Below are 15,131 nucleotides of genomic sequence, written 5' to 3'. Positions count from 1 at the left end.
AGCTAAAACAAAACAAAAAATAGCAAGTATTTATTACGTCGGAACACTGAGCTACCTGAATTGTCTTAATACGTGGGGGATTTACCCCATGGCATTGAGTGTAAACAGCATTTTGAAAGTTACAGTAAGTTTAAAAGGGGCTTTTCTAAATTAATATCTTAACATGGAAGGAAAATGGCACATTTCACAGAGCTATACTAGAGGCATAAATATCTTTTAATCACTGTGGGTAAACATCCATCCTTGGATCAGATGGGGGGAAAACCCTCCTTTCCTGATCCTCAAGCTAAGAAATACTCTATGAACAGATTCTGATCTGCAGGATCTACAGAGATGCATGCTGCAGATGAGTTTAGAATCCGCTGTTTAAATTTATTGGGTTTCATTTCTGATCACTAGCCAAATGGCTAATTAAGCAACCACCCTGAATGAACGAGACCCAAGATCCCATGCCTTCAAAGACCTGAGAAAGGCAGGCATTTCTGTACACCACCACTCTTTGGAGGCAAGTTATTAGCGTAATTTAAGGGAGAGTAGTGTGGCTAGCTAGGTCAAACCCATGAGGTAATACTCAATTCCAGCATTGTGGCCTTACTGGCCATTTAAATGTCTTTGATTATCTAGATCACTTTATTAGCGTTAATAAAATGTACAGGGGCACAGTGTGAGAGGTGTGAACGTTGTCTTGAAATAGTTTCACAGCCGTGGTATTAGTGTTCTTTCTGAAATATCCATGCAGTGTTGTGAAAGATAAATTTTGAAAATATCTGATAAAGTACAATTCATTATTTTATAACCAGCTTGCATACCTCTTCCCGTGTATACACCTATTATATACACAACATATATAGGAATTCTTGCTAAAACAATTTTACACTTACCACATGCATGAAGATTTACCCTCCTTTTAAAGCTTACGATTGATTTGGACTGGAAGGCATTAAGCTTCAGCAAACACTATGATTTGTACTACACATAAAATCATAATTACCCCACCCAGCCAGCAGGACTTCATTTCTCTAGGCTTTCAGCATTCCCTTTATTTCCTAGAGTCTACTCCAGGGATAATTTCTGTAACTAGTCTCAACATCCATAAAGCTCTGAATTATTCTGCGATTCAGTACTGTGCAGTTTGCACTAAAGATTATTCCCCACCCCAAAAGGCATGGTGCCAAGCAACAAAACGGGGGGGAGGGAGAAAATAACAAAGGCCTTCCCATTTCAATAGCCCCACACAAAAATGGGGGGAGGGGGTGTGTGGAGGGAACGTATCCTTATACCACACCTCCACACCATTTAGTTTTTGTGAGGATGAGTGGGAGAAGAAAGGGCAGGAAGTATTATCCAGTGCAAGTGATGACCAGCTGCCATGAAGGTGGTCTGCAATCAATTGCTCACTCTGTTGAGAGAAAGCATCATAATTTCAAGGGCCCTGCTTTGAAGTGCATCAAAATACCAAGGCCCTGTAACACACATCGCCTTGCTAACCCAAACAGAGAACAAGTGGCTGAATGGCAATGAGTGGCATCTGTCCACAGGCCTTACAATATCACAGCAAGAGGTTCCAACCCTAGTTGAGCTGAATTTTAGCATTATCACAGGAGTAGGACAAAGGAAGAGTCCTCATTACTTTTGTTTAAAGGCATTGGAGCTACAAAGATTAAGTGATTACTCGTGGCTGGGTGTTTTGTTTGGCTTTCACAAAGAATAAAGACCTGATAAAGTTTTGAAAAAGAAGTTCAGTGCAGAGAAAAGCGATAAGTCCTTTAAGTTTAAACAAGCTAATATGGGCTTTAGAATGTTTGTTCCAAATTTCTTCTAATAAAAGGGGAGCCAAGAATTAAATCAGCTCTCTTTTTAAAAGGCCAAGAGTACCAATCAGGTTATTTATGGGCTCTATTAGAGACATGGGGGAAAGGAAGAGAATCCAGTCTCTAGTGCAAATAACCACTTATTGACATGAGGGCGCCCCCCCCACCCCCATACAGTGACCTCTTCCAGCAATCACAATATTGAGATATTCTGAACAAACATCCCCTTCGCTAGGGGAGGTCAAGCAGTTTATGTTGGGCATAGAGCTCCTCTGTGATTTTATAGACTTCACAGATATAGGGCAAAGCTTCCCCCAGCATAGCCACGGCCTCTTCAGCTGTACCCACATTCATGGTTTCAAGGAATGTATTTCGAGTGGGTAAGGCACAAAAAGCCACCCCGGCAGCCTTGCGAATAATCCAGGGATGATAGTTAGCCAAGGAAGCATTGTATGTCTCTGAGCAGATCACGGAGGTTTTGGAGTTGTCCTCGCCAGTCCTCAGTCCTTCCAAGAACATCTGCAGCCAGTGAAGGGCTCGGTGGAGGCGCAAGAAGGTTCTGCAGCCTGAGTCAGGGTGCTTGGATCGCTTTTGGAGATCAACCAGGTCATTAGCCAGCTCATACTCCACCATGGATTGAACGGTCAAGTACTTTTCTTGCTGGTCACTATTACGGTAATTCTCTATGATCTCTATTTTGGTCACTGCATCTTTAGAAATGAAGGAGAAAATTGTGCCCAGGCAGTTCAGAAACCTACATTCAAAACAAAAATCAATTGTGTTCTGTGACAGAGTAAGGGAGCGTGAGAAATGATGCTGAAATGGTGACCTTACTGAAGTGGTTAAGCGACAGAGTCCTGTGGCACCTTATAGACTGACAGACGTATCGGAGCATAAACTTTCGTGGGTGAATACCCACTTCATCAGATGCGTCTGACGAAGTGGGTATTCCCCCACAAAAGCTTATGTTCGAATATGTCTGTAAGGTGCCACAGGAGTTTGTCACTTTTTACAGATCCAGACTAACACGACTACCCCTCTGACACTTAAGTGGTTAAGAGTTAGATCAGTCTTAATTTTATATCAAATTATTGGATAGACCAGAACTGGTGAATATAGATTGAACTTAGATTTAAGATGGAATATATGTAAGAATAAGGTGGTACGCATTTTTATTTGTATTACAGGTAATGTAGTAAATAACGGGAACAGGCTTACAAACAAGATAATAGTGTAGTCAAGTGTCAGTAATATAAAATAAAACTGGTTAACTATCTAGAATGTAATATAACAGCCCCTTTGTGCCTCATACTAGTCACCTACCTTTTTCAGGGATGATCACGAGGCAGTGTTTCACTGTTAGGCTTGGAAGGATTAGATTTTTATCGGTAGACATTGATAAACATTGATTTCACACAAACTGATGAAAAAATATTTTCATCAACAGTCAAAGTTTACGTATAGGCAAAGTAAAAAATGCTGCTTGAGAACTGAGTTTGACGTAAGGTGATTTACTTAGTTTTGACATATATTGGCAATTTAACAACTATTGTCATTGAACTGTTTAACCCCTCCCCCATAATTTTATGCAACTGCAAAAATTTAAATTGACAAAATTTTAGTTTGAAGCATATTTATCATAATTCAAAAATCAAAATTGAATTCTGTCATGCCTCAGTAGGCTTCACCTATAGCTTAGATCACAAAAGCAGAGGCTGCATTAAACTCATGTGAAGTGTGTAGTATGGTGACAGAGAACCAAGGTAAGTTAATATCTTTTATCAGACCAACAGCTGTTGGTGAGCGAGACAAGCTTCTGAGCCTCACTGAACTCTTCCAGATGGCTGGAGCGTGAGGGCAGAGTTATCCTCCCAGTGTTCCAGAGAGGGGGACTATGCTCCCTAGGACAGTTACCTGACACTGGTTTTACGGTCCACTATAGCATTTTCTTAACTATATCAACCCACCCTTGTCCTATACCTGCCATGGTGTTAATTCCCCACTTCTTTTTAAGGGGTCTCCTGCAGCCTGTCAGATCCTTATGTTTAACCATCTGCCCTAGCTGGTACCTAGCCGTGCCCCTGGCGGCCTCCTCCGGCCCTAAAGCGCTCGAAAGCTTTGCTCTGTCTCCACCCGCACAACAGGCCCGAGAACGAGCAGGATAAACGGGCCAGGCGGGGCGGGGCGGGGCGGCTGCTCCCACGTCTCCTCCGGTACTTCCGGGAAGGGCGTGGCCCTCTGCCACGTGACCACAGACAGTCGCTATGGGCGGGGCAGCGAACCCTTAGAGACGGCGGCCCCCAGCCAACGCGGTATCTCCCCCGCTGTCCTTAAAAACCCGGGTGGGGGCCCGCGGGCGGCCGCTGAGGCCCGGCCCGGGGAGGGTCTCGGGCCGGGTGAGGCCAGTCACAGCCCAGGAGCCCCCCGCCGCTTACCGGACCAGGCCTTTCCAGCCCGCCAGGTACGGGTCCACGCGCACCTCCCGCTGCTCGCTGACGCAGGCTGTGAACGCCACCAGCACTTCCCGCAGGGAGAACGTCTCCGCCCCCGCCGCCATGTTGAACCGCTAGAGACTCCCCGGCTCCCCTCAGCCAGTTACTTCCGCTTTCCTGACGGCTGCCCCGCCCTCTCCCTCAGCAGCCAATCGGCGCCCGTGGCTCCTGCTCCAGCCATTCATCGTCTTTCTCTCCGGGTACCACGTTTTCCCTGGCCAATCGCAAGGAGGGTTATGGGTGGTGGTTGGGGAGGGTGACAGCCGCTGCCCATTGGCTGGCGCTCGCTGGGGACATGGTGAGAGGCTATGCTCGCGTCACGTGATAGAGGTGTGACCCCCCCTCCAACCAGAGGACGGTGCTTAGTTATTGCTGCCGCGCATGCGCAGATGGCCCCGGGGAGCGGGCCTGCTAGAAGCAATGGCAACGTGAGTCTGTTTGGGAGCCGCGGGCTGGGAGTGAGCGGGCCCCGGGCTGGGCGGGGACGTTCCGGGGTTGAGCAGGGGGCGCCGCGCCGGGGGAGGGAGTTGGGGGGCAGGGGGCGCCGTGCCGGGGGGGAGGGAGTTGGGGAGGGCAGGGGCGCCGTGCCGGGGGAGGGAGGGAGGGAGTTGGGGAGGGGCAGGGGCGCCGTGCCGGGGAGGGAGTTGGGGAGGGCAGGGGCGCCGTGCCGGGGGAGGAGGGAGGAGTTGGGGAGGGCAGGGGCGCCGTGCCGGGGAGGAGTTGGGGAGGGCAGGGGCGCCGTGCCGGGGAGGGAGTTGGGGAGGGCAGGGGCGCCGTGCCGGGGGAGGAGTTGGGAGGAGTTGGGGAGGGGGTGCTGTGCCGGGGGATGGGGAGTTGGGGGAGTTGGGGAGGGCGGGGCGTCGTGCCGGGGAGGGAGTTGGGGAGGGGCAGGGGGCGTCGTGCTGCGGGTTAACTGGGACATTTTGTTTTGATCACTTTTTCAGATCCCAGCCTTTTAAAACTTAATTTTATTTATATAAAAACCATTTTTTGTTCCTAAAAGTTCTTTTGAAACAAAACAATCAGAAATTTAGATTCTGGAAAAAAAAGGGGATGTTTTTATGTTATTTCAGGATATTTTGACTTTATTAAAACACTTTGTTTTTTTAAAATGTCAAAAATGACAACTTTTTGTAAATATTTTGATTTTGACTTAAATAACTTTTTTTTTGTTTTGATGAAAATTTTCCCATCAACGGTGGTGATAATGCAACCTCACAACTTCCCGTAATGATTTATAAAATATGGACTGCTCTGGAATCCCAGAAGCAGAGCTAAAGAATGTGCTAATTGCATTCAGATAATTTAAGGTGTTTTGTTATTTCCAGGCTTAGACGTTAATTGAACTAAATTCATTCTCATCTTTGATCTAATAGCAATTTGCATTGGGAAAGGGATGCAGAGGATGACAGTCTTAATTTTTTTAAACCAACTCACACTGCAAAATCAAGGCTGTAATAGGGAGTTTGTCTGGGTACGTCTACACTACCTGCTGGATCGGCGGGTAGCGATTTATCTGCCGGGGATCGATTTATCGCGTGTAGTGTAGATGCGATAAATCAATCCCCGATTGCTCTTCCGTCGACTGCTGAACTCCAGTTCGGGGAGAGGTGGAAGCAAAGTCCACGGGGGAGCGGCGGCCGTTGATCCTGTGCTGTGAGGACGCCTCTGTCCAGCAGGATCAGCAGCAGTCAGGCTTCCCACATACAGCCATGCCAATGTGCATCCCCTCTCACCTGGGTAGAATCCCTCTAAGGACCGAGTCCATGGCCCAGTCAGGCCGGGACTGAGTGTCTATAAAACACTGTAATAATGTTAGGGTCAAGGAAACCAGTTTCGTCTTGCAAAACCTAAGCCGTGACAATGTTGAGAACATGCATGCATTTTTAGATGACACTAATAATGTGCTGAGTTATCTGACCCTTTTCTTGTCTGTATTCTTGTCTTCCTCTAGGAAGCCATGGGGCCCCAGCTGAACTCTTCTCTGTGATATTAGTAAATAAACAGATCTGTGGTTTGAAGAAAGGCTGGATCTTCTCTTGTTTTCAGCACCCAGTTATGGTATCTCTGAATAGCCTGCTATACGGCTAAGGTTCAAAAAGTTCTTCTCGGCTTAAAATGCCTGAAATAAAAGTCACGCCCTTGGGTAAGTTCAAACCACAAGATGGAACTGAAATAGATAGAAAAGTAGGAAAGGTTTGGATGCTGTGACATAGCCCTAAAGGAATTAAAATTAGTTAGAAATAACTACAATACATGTAGCAAAAGATTCATGCCTCTTTCCATGTTTTAGCATAGAATAGCTTGTTATGGTCTTGCACTTACACGTTACATATTACATTTATGTAACTAGCATGCAGCATTCAGATTTGACTCCGCTCTTTACGTGATCTTATTCTTGCTTTGCAAACGTGAAGACGGAAAGAGATGTTGCTAACCTTGCTTTCGGATGTTGAAAGGATTAATTAATATTTATAAGCTGCCACACAGATAAGTGCAAAATATTATTATTTCCTCTTGTCCTTTTGAATTCGGCAAACACAGTTTTCTGCCCACCCAAAAAATGTTTTACTGAAGCTGGATTATGCTGTGAGCCTCTTGTTTCCTGCGTGGTTTTGCTTCAGCATGCGTGTTAGCACAACGTGTGCAGAATGTTAGCTTATTGAACACTGCTATAGGACTAGTCAGGGACATTGTTCTCTGGAGTACACAAATTCAAAAATAGCTGCTGGTACTTTGTATAGCTATGTTTCTGTGTGTAGTCTGCATACAGAGGATGTTCCTGAAAGATGATAGCAGTTTTAGTGAAAAACTGTTTGATGGTATCTCCTTAAATATATCAGCAGAAATGCTTTTTGCTAAGGTATGTCTTTTGGTCTGAAACTGACAAGCCAGGTGCTAAATGGAGAGCTGCACTTTTACCAAAAGATGAGACACTGTGGCATAGAGGAGTGACTATAGGAGAGGGTTTAGATGTCTAATCCAGCGCTGCCAATGATTTCCTGTGTGCCATTGGGCAAGTCATTTCCCTTGTCTGAGCCTGAGTTTCCTCCTTTCTAAAATGAGGATGATACTCGCCTACTTAATAGGGGTGTTGAAGTTTATCTAGCCAGTGTTTTCCCAGAGCTTCAAATGTTTATATCCTTATAAAGGTTTAAGAGGTTATTATATAGACATGTGATGCAGCTGCCTTTGTTTGTCTCTTGCTCCAGGGGCTGGCCAGGATGTGGGCCGCAGCTGCATCCTTGTGTCTATTGCAGGGAAAAATGTCATGCTAGACTGCGGGATGCACATGGGCTATAATGATGATGTAAGTATGGCAGAAAGACCAAATGCTGTGTGCAGATTCTTTAAGGTTTATCTGCCCGGCCTTTTCCAGTATTGCTTCTGGTTCTATGGGTGCCTTAGCTACATAACCTACTTGGCCAGCTGTACCAAGCTTCATTTAGAAATTGTTTGAAGAATCCAGCACGACGTTTTGGTGCACCTCTTAGGTGAGGGCTCACTTTCCTCTGAAAGCTTAGGTATTAACCGCTGCTGGAGGTATAGTACCACGTTTGATGGACCAAAATCCCTCTGGCAAATTCTATGTTCCTGTGTAGGGACTCCCCTCTTCCCCATATATGTGTGTGTTCTGTAGTTCCACCTACCAGCCCCAAGGTGTTATGTGGGCTGCGCTCAGTAGGGCAATGGATACTGCATTTCAGCATCATTGCACTTTGTCAGGGGTTCTCAAACTTTTGTACTGGTGACCCCTTTCACATACCAAGCCTCTGAGTGCAACTCCCCCCACATTAAAAACACTTCTTGATATATTTAACACCATTATAAATACTGGAGGCAAAGCGGGTTTTGCGGTGGAGGCTGACAACTTGTGACCCCCCCCCCCCCGTGTAATAACCTCACAACCCCCTGAGGGATCCCGACCTCCAATTTGAGAACCCCTGCTTTATGTGGCAGGAGGCTTCCGGTGTGCTTAAAATGTAAAACCCATCATTAGTTTGGTACTGGGATGAGCTTTGTTACCAGCCAGTTGATCGATGATGGGACCCAAACCAACACCTGCAGCATGTACGCTTTGCTGGATATAGAGTGATGCAATGTGGTGGTTTCCCCCCTGACTCTGTTGTTTTGGCTCACAATACCTGAACGTTGATGGCTTCTAACAGAGAGAGGAGTAAGCTTAATTCTTGTGTGCAGATAACAAAACTCACAAAACACAGTACAGAACAAACTACCAGCTTTAGCAGAACTCTATGAAGAGTTAAAATGGATTAGCTATCTTTCTTCTTTGACGATAACTTAATTACTTATTTGCAATGTCAAAATAAACCCTCCCATTGGCAGTTTTCTCCTCCTCCTTCTTGGCACTCTCTGCATTCATCTCTTTTATGGGGTTTAGCCTGTAGTGATCCACCTTATTGGTGACACCAGCATTCCCTGTTGTCCCACTGGAGTTCTGCCCTGTGATAAGATCACAGTGCATTCCTAATGCTACATGGGCGGCTGACATTTGTTTAATGTCATGTTTTGAATTCAGTAACCAGCTTTGTTTAATATTTGATAACCTGCTTTTGTGTCTTTTAGAGGCGCTTTCCTGATTTTTCATACATTACCCAGAATGGAAGACTGACTGACTTTCTAGACTGTGTAATCATCAGGTAAGAAAACTTCCTGCCGTCTTACAATTCAGATGCAGAGGAGGAAAGCACTGGAAAATAATTCTTCCACTTTCCCCTCCTACATTAATAAACTAGTCACCCTTAATGGCTTGCAGTTCAATACTGCAAAGATTAGATTGCACTTCTGCTTCATGCAAGGATCTCTCAGTGTTTTACATGAACTAATGCGCATTCACAAGATCTGTGTGTTAGGTGACAGCTATAAACATCTAGCTAAGTGCCTGTGGGTCGTATCTTTCATTCTGGATGTTCCTTCACAGCCACTTTCATTTGGACCACTGTGGAGCTTTACCGTATTTCAGTGAAATGGTTGGCTATGATGGACCCATATACATGACGCACCCCACCAAGGCCATCTGTCCCATCCTGCTGGAGGATTACAGGAAAATTACTGTGGATAAGAAAGGGGAGACCAACTTCTTCACTTCCCAAATGATTAAAGATTGTATGAAAAAAGTGGTAGCTGTCCACCTTCACCAGACAGTTCAGGTAAAATGACTCACCCCAGGGAACTCTCAGAATAAATCAGTCGGACTGTTGAAGAGGAGGGAACAGGGTCCATTGCTGCACTTCTGTCGTGCCTGAGCTACAAAAAGGTTAAGTGATGTGCCCAAGGTCAGACAGTGAGTCAGTGGCAGAACAGGGAAAGGCGCCCAGGAATCTTAATCCCTCTCCTCCTACTCCTGCCCCAGCTAAGAAGCACTTTCACTTTAAACTTGTAAGAAAATATTGTGTTTCTTGTCAGTTTCCCTTTGCAGCCAGCTATGTGCTCTAAGGAGCTTGATACAGAAGGAAAAGGACTAATCCTAGTCAATTTCCTCTGCAGCCCTTCCATGTATAAAGGAGGTGGAGGGTTGTTGTTCCTCACCTAGCAAAGACCAAAAATAGGTGGGGGAAAAAACAAAGTGCATATAAAAGGAAAAAGAAAAACAAGCAAGAGACCAGGGTGGAGGGGCAGAAATGAGAAAGCAGGGAGGCAGAGACACAATACAAAATAGGAAGAAGGTGAGACAGAGATTACCCAGCGTCCTTTTAGCGGCTGCTATGGAAGCATCTCAGGAGCTAGTGCATTTGTCTTGCAGTCTGTTTTCTGAGGCACTTTGGGGGTAATCAAATCCCTTCTTTGTTCAGGGTAGTACTGCACTGGAAGTTGGTTCTGCCCTGTGGTTTCCTCTAGCAGGAGTGTGACTTTTGGTATAGAGGATGCTGCCTCTCAAACACATGGGGTGGGAAGAGGACAATTGTATTTGGGAAGGGATCAGAAAATTAGCAGTGAAGAAACAGAGTAATAAAATCAGCTGCCATCAGTGCTCATAATTCCCAATTCATGAATTCCCTTTAACCACTGAGAGAGATGTCTAAAATTGGCTATATGGTTTTGTCTATGTAGGTAGATGATGAGCTGGAAATCAAGGCGTACTATGCCGGCCATGTGCTGGGAGCAGCCATGTTCCAGATTAAAGTTGGTTCTGAGTCTGTGGTATATACTGTAAGTATACAGATAAATATTTATAGACCTATACATCTCCTTTGTATGGTATGTGTCCAGTTATCTTTCAGGGAGTAAATGGTTTTTCTTTTCTTCCATTAGGGTGATTATAACATGACGCCAGACAGACACTTAGGGTAAGTAGGAAGCAGAGAGACTGTGAATTTTAATGTGTGTGATCCATACATGGGAGATCTTAGCCTGCAACTCCTGTTAATGTACAGAAGTTTATTAGTGTTGATTCTTTGTTCTTGGATAAGAGACTCAGTCACTTAGTGCCTTCTCTGTTGGGAAAAGCTATACATTTGCAGTGAGGTATGTTGTGTTTTATTACTTGCAATAATAAATGTTGTATCGGTGCTAAAGGAGAAGGATTTTAATGTGTATGAAAGATTTTAAATGTTCATTATCTTTATGAAATATAACCTCTTAAATTAGTCTTCAGCAAGTAAATGACAACTTGTGTCTCAAAAATCTGTAGTGTTAGTCTCCATATTGTGGACTGGATTCATTTAGCAAGAGACAGTTACAGTATGGTCCAGTGAAGTTTGGATTCTTGGCTCTGCTACTGACTTCCTGTGTGACCTTGAACAAGTCACTGCACAGTGATCTGGAGAAATGGTCTGAAGTAAATAGGATGAAATTGAATAAGGACAAATGCAAAGTGCTCCATTTAGGAAGGAACCATCAGTTACACACATACAAAATGGGAAATGACTGGCTAGGAAGGAGTTCTGCAAAAAGGGATCTGGGGGTCATAGTGGACCACAAGCTAAATGAGTCAACAATGTAACACTGCTGCAAAAAAAGCGAACATCAGTCTGGGATGTATTAGCAGGAAGGTTGTAAGCAAGACACGAGAAGTAATTCTTCCGCTCTACTCTGCACTGATTAGGCCTCAACTGGAGTATTGTGTCCAGTTCTGGGTGCCACATTTCAGGAAACGTGGACAAATTGGAGAGAGTCCAGAGAAGGGCAACAAAAATGATTAAAGGTCTAGAAAGCCTGACCTATGAGGGAAGATTGAAAAAATTGGGTTTGTTTAGTCTGGAAAAGAAAACTGTTATGCGCCCTCTCAGTTTTCTCAAGTATGTAAAAGGTTGTTACAAGGAGGAGCAAGAAAAATGTTTTTTCTTAATCTCAGAGGATAGGACAAGAAGCAATGGATTTAAATTGCAGCAAGGGAGGTTTAGATTGAACATTAGGAAAAACTTCCTAACTGTCAGGGTAGTTAAGCACTGGAATAAATTGCTTAGTGAAGTTGTGGAATCTCCATCGTTGGAGATTTTAAGAGCGGGTTAGACAAACACCTGTCAGGGATGGTCTAGATAATACTTAGTCCTGCCATGAGTGCAGGGACTGGACTAGATGACCCCTCAAGGTCCCTTCCAGTCCTATGATTCTGTTATTTCTGGGCCTCAGTTTCCCCATCTATAAAAGATGGATAAGGAACATCATTATCCCTATATTAAAGTGCTATATATTATCTATTAGATGTTCTCTCTGTTTTGTTTTAGAGCTGCCTGGATTGATAAGTGTCGTCCGGATTTATTAATCAGCGAATCCACCTATGCCACAACTATCAGAGACTCCAAACGCTGCAGAGAGAGGGACTTCCTGAAGAAGGTCCATGAAAGTGTAGAGAGAGGAGGGAAGGTATGGTATGGGGCATTTTCCAGTCTGTAGAAAGCATGGGCATCCGGTGGGTCAGTAGGGCCGTATTATTGCTAATATTTGAGCTGACTTCTTACACAGCCTGATGACTGCTCTGTTGCTCCACCAAGCAAAGTTGGTGGTTGGTTTTATTGCTAACCTATGCTAGAAAGGGCATGGTATTAAGTGTGTGCTTTTGTTTTTCTGGTGGAAAGGAAATGCTAGGGTTACAATCTTAACTCTCTCTAGTTCATAGTTACGGAAAAAGTAGTGCCTGAGACACAGGCATATGCATTTTCTGCTCTAAACTAGTCTCAGTTTCTAAATTTAGAAACTATCTGTCAAAATCTTTACTCTTAACCATTAAGAAGAAATAATTTCTAGTGCTCTCATCTCAGTATTCCGTGCCCCGCAATTAGACCCTTAGCAGATTTTTGCTGAAAAACCCCAAATATATGGAAAGTATTAACGTACAAAGAGGTACCTACATCCCCTTCTGAAACATTTTAAAAATGCTTGAATGTACTGCATGTAGCTTCCCCCTTTTATTTGTTCAGATCTTTTCTAATAATGTCAATTTGAAATAAACAACTGGTCTTGTTATCTACATGACCACCAAAGCACGTGCCACATAGCGGGTGCTTATAATGTCAAGAACATCTTAATGGAACTTTTAACTGTAGTTGGCTTTCGTGATTTTGTGGGTCTTCCTTAGGCACTTGTTTGTTTCTTGCTCATTCAGAATTTTGGCCATTGCCTCCCTCTGTTAATAAGACAACTTTCTGTAGCCAGTGAGAGAATTTTCCCAATAAAACGTGCCTCAAAGTAGTCCTACTTAAAGGTGAATGTGGTACCTGCATTAAAACAAATAATTTAGAGCCAGATCCCAACGGTTAAGTCACTGGAGTCTCAAATAATGGAACCATGAGGATGTGGCTCTTAGTTCCTGAGGTTTGGATTAAATTAATGGCTGATAACATGGGAGGTGCAGTCTGTGTGGCAATCGCATGTTTACAGTTTTAATGGTGTTGTCTTGGTTAAAAGGTACATTAGTTCATCCCTAGTGACTTTGGTCATATACTTCATTGATTGTTCTGTTCCCAGTGAGGGAGAAATCTGGAACTGCTTATGGAAGGGAAGAGTGAGTCCTCTGAGAACAGAGGTGGCATACAGATGGATCTCCCACCTAGAGACTCCTCTTAGAACTTGCTGATGATTTCTGTGAAGTTGTCACTGAATCTGGAAAACCGATCAGTGTAATGTACGGTCCTGCCAGTTGGCAGCAAGCATCAGTGAACAGTTTGACAGAAGAAAATATTAGAGACGTGAAACGATGTGTGTGAAAACTCTCCAAGGGGGCAGCTGTGTGTACGTTCTGTGTTTGACTCTCACGCTCCTTGTCCCCTGGAGGGCTAAAAAAGTTACTGCTAGGACGTAACTGCTCCAGTGCGGCCTAGGCAGTCGAGATGAAAAGTGCTTGGCACAATATAATTTTCCATAGACAATGCCAGAAATGTGGCTTTGTTTTTATTTACAGTATTTTATTGGAAACTTCCTTGCAGTGCTAAACAGAACAATGTGATTCCCTAAGTCTCCATAAAGCATGTTCCCTGTTATATTGCAAGAATCCAGGGAGCCTAGGCTGTTGCTTTCAGTAAATGTGCAATGTCTCCTCTCCTTAAGAACAAATGATGAATAGGGAAATATCGGCCCTCCGTGCGGAGAGTTGGAAAGGAGGGCACATGGAGTTCATCTGCAAAATGGAATGTGCATCCATTGTGAGCCATTGCCGGTGTTTGTGGGCACCAGTGGGGCACGTAATCTTTGCATGGTGGTTGGCAGTAGTACAGTCTAATTCTGCACTTTCATTGCAGGTTCTTATCCCGGTTTTTGCTCTGGGACGTGCCCAGGAACTCTGCATCTTACTGGAAACATTCTGGTAAGAACAGCCTCAACTTTTCCATTTAAAACACGTATTTAGTCCCCTCCCACCCCACCCTTAGTGCTCATTTTTTCCAGGATTCTGTGCTGTCTGTCTGTCATGGATAGTCTTATATTCACCTCTCTGTCTCTAGCCTGTATCCACCCATGCTGGCTAGTGTAGGATTGCTCCCTGTGGTATATTTTCTAGTGCTTCTGTTCCTCCATAACTTGGACACTACTCTAAAATATCTTGCTCTTTTGAGTCATGCCTCACCCTGCCCCAGACACTCAGTCTAAATGTTCCCTTTCTTTATTTCATACCATCCCTCGGGCCTTGCAAAACTCTCCATGCTCAGGATAAGTCACTTCTTTCGGATGGACGAATAAAATATTGAGTCTTTTTCATGAACATTGTCGTGGTAAGGATCAGAAAGGAGAGGCTGTGTCTGGGTTGGAACATGGACATGATAATCTAAAGCTGCCTTACTCTTAATTCTACCCCGTAGCATCATGTTTAACATTCATAATGGATTAGATCAGTCTGGACCAGCTGACAATGAGAACTGGATTATCTAACCATTAATGGGACATAGCGGTGATACTAACTTCTTATTTCCCCAGGTAGGTGTATGCATAGAAAGCTTAAGTCCCTAGGCTGATTCTTGAGCACACAAAGGGGAGCGCCTGAGAGGTTTTTGCCAGGATCCCACTTAAGCAACCACAACTGGCTGCCTGACTCTTCTCTCTCCCCAAAGGGAAAGAATGAACTTGAAGGCCCCGATTTACTTCTCCATGGGACTGACGGAGAAGGCCAATCACTACTACAAGCTCTTCATCACATGGACTAATCAGAAGATCCGGAAAACTTTTGTCCAAAGAAACATGTTCGAATTCAAACACATCAAGGCGTTTGACAGGGCCTTTGCCGATAACCCTGGGCCAATGGTAGGTAGAGGTTAAGAATGTGATAGGATTGATGTGCATGGATTGGAGCTGTTTTAGTGCTGTGTTTTGCTTGGGTTAAGGAAGGCACACAATTTACCTAATATCTGAGCTCCTCGCAATTGTCAATGTATTTTTC

General features: G+C 44.3%; 2 protein-coding genes across 6 annotated transcripts in view; one reads left to right on the top strand and one right to left on the bottom strand.

The window, feature by feature from the left end:
- Nucleotides 1-385: 385 nt before the first annotated feature.
- Nucleotides 386-4,387, bottom strand: LOC120387885 (ceramide-1-phosphate transfer protein). 2 transcript variants are annotated; one of them, XM_039509239.1, is made up of 2 exons: nt 4,247-4,387; nt 386-2,565 (listed from the first exon to the last, which is right to left on the bottom strand). In XM_039509239.1, exons 1-2 carry the CDS (start codon nt 4,366-4,368, stop codon nt 2,043-2,045), a joined length of 645 nt encoding a protein of 214 aa, XP_039365173.1. In that variant the 5' UTR covers nt 4,369-4,387; the 3' UTR covers nt 386-2,042. The 2 variants fall into 2 exon arrangements, with proteins under 2 accessions (XP_039365173.1, XP_039365174.1); XM_039509240.1 differs by lacking the exon at nt 4,247-4,387 and adding an exon at nt 3,135-3,783 and having other exon boundaries at nt 386-2,521.
- The window catches only part of INTS11 (integrator complex subunit 11), a 19,073-nt gene continuing 8,084 nt past the window's right edge, over nt 4,143-15,131 (top strand). The window contains exons 1-10 of one of the 4 annotated variants that reach the window (XM_039509232.1): nt 4,143-4,272; nt 6,258-6,449; nt 7,516-7,613; nt 8,891-8,964; nt 9,246-9,474; nt 10,376-10,474; nt 10,577-10,611; nt 11,992-12,130; nt 14,002-14,066; nt 14,806-14,995. In XM_039509232.1, the coding sequence (XP_039365166.1) occupies nt 6,422-6,449; nt 7,516-7,613; nt 8,891-8,964; nt 9,246-9,474; nt 10,376-10,474; nt 10,577-10,611; nt 11,992-12,130; nt 14,002-14,066; nt 14,806-14,995 (957 nt within the window). In that variant the 5' untranslated portion in view covers nt 4,143-4,272; nt 6,258-6,421. Of the gene's footprint in view, nt 4,273-4,367; nt 4,504-4,578; nt 4,732-6,257; nt 6,450-7,515; nt 7,614-8,890; nt 8,965-9,245; nt 9,475-10,375; nt 10,475-10,576; nt 10,612-11,991; nt 12,131-14,001; nt 14,067-14,805; nt 14,996-15,131 lie in introns of those variants that run through there. The other 3 variants (XM_039509231.1, XM_039509230.1, XM_039509233.1) reach the window with 3 other exon arrangements.

The sequence above is a fragment of the Mauremys reevesii genome, linkage group 21, assembly GCF_016161935.1.
Source record: "Mauremys reevesii isolate NIE-2019 linkage group 21, ASM1616193v1, whole genome shotgun sequence".
NCBI classification, from domain to species: Eukaryota; Metazoa; Chordata; order Testudines; family Geoemydidae; genus Mauremys; species Mauremys reevesii.
The sequence above is the reverse complement of the archived record's forward strand: the minus strand, read 5'-3'. Positions and strand labels throughout refer to the sequence as shown.

What these genes read in the sequence shown, in the direction of transcription:
- LOC120387885 (XM_039509239.1), bottom strand. Translation starts at nt 4,368, where the DNA reads ATGGCGGCGGGGGCGGAGACGTTCTCCCTGCGGGAAGTGCTGGTGGCG. An exon ending in GGCTGGAAAGGCCTGGTCCG is followed by an intron (nt 2,566 to 4,246) that starts GTAAGCGGCGGG and finishes TTTTGAATGTAG; the next exon opens with GTTTCTGAACTGCCTGGGCA.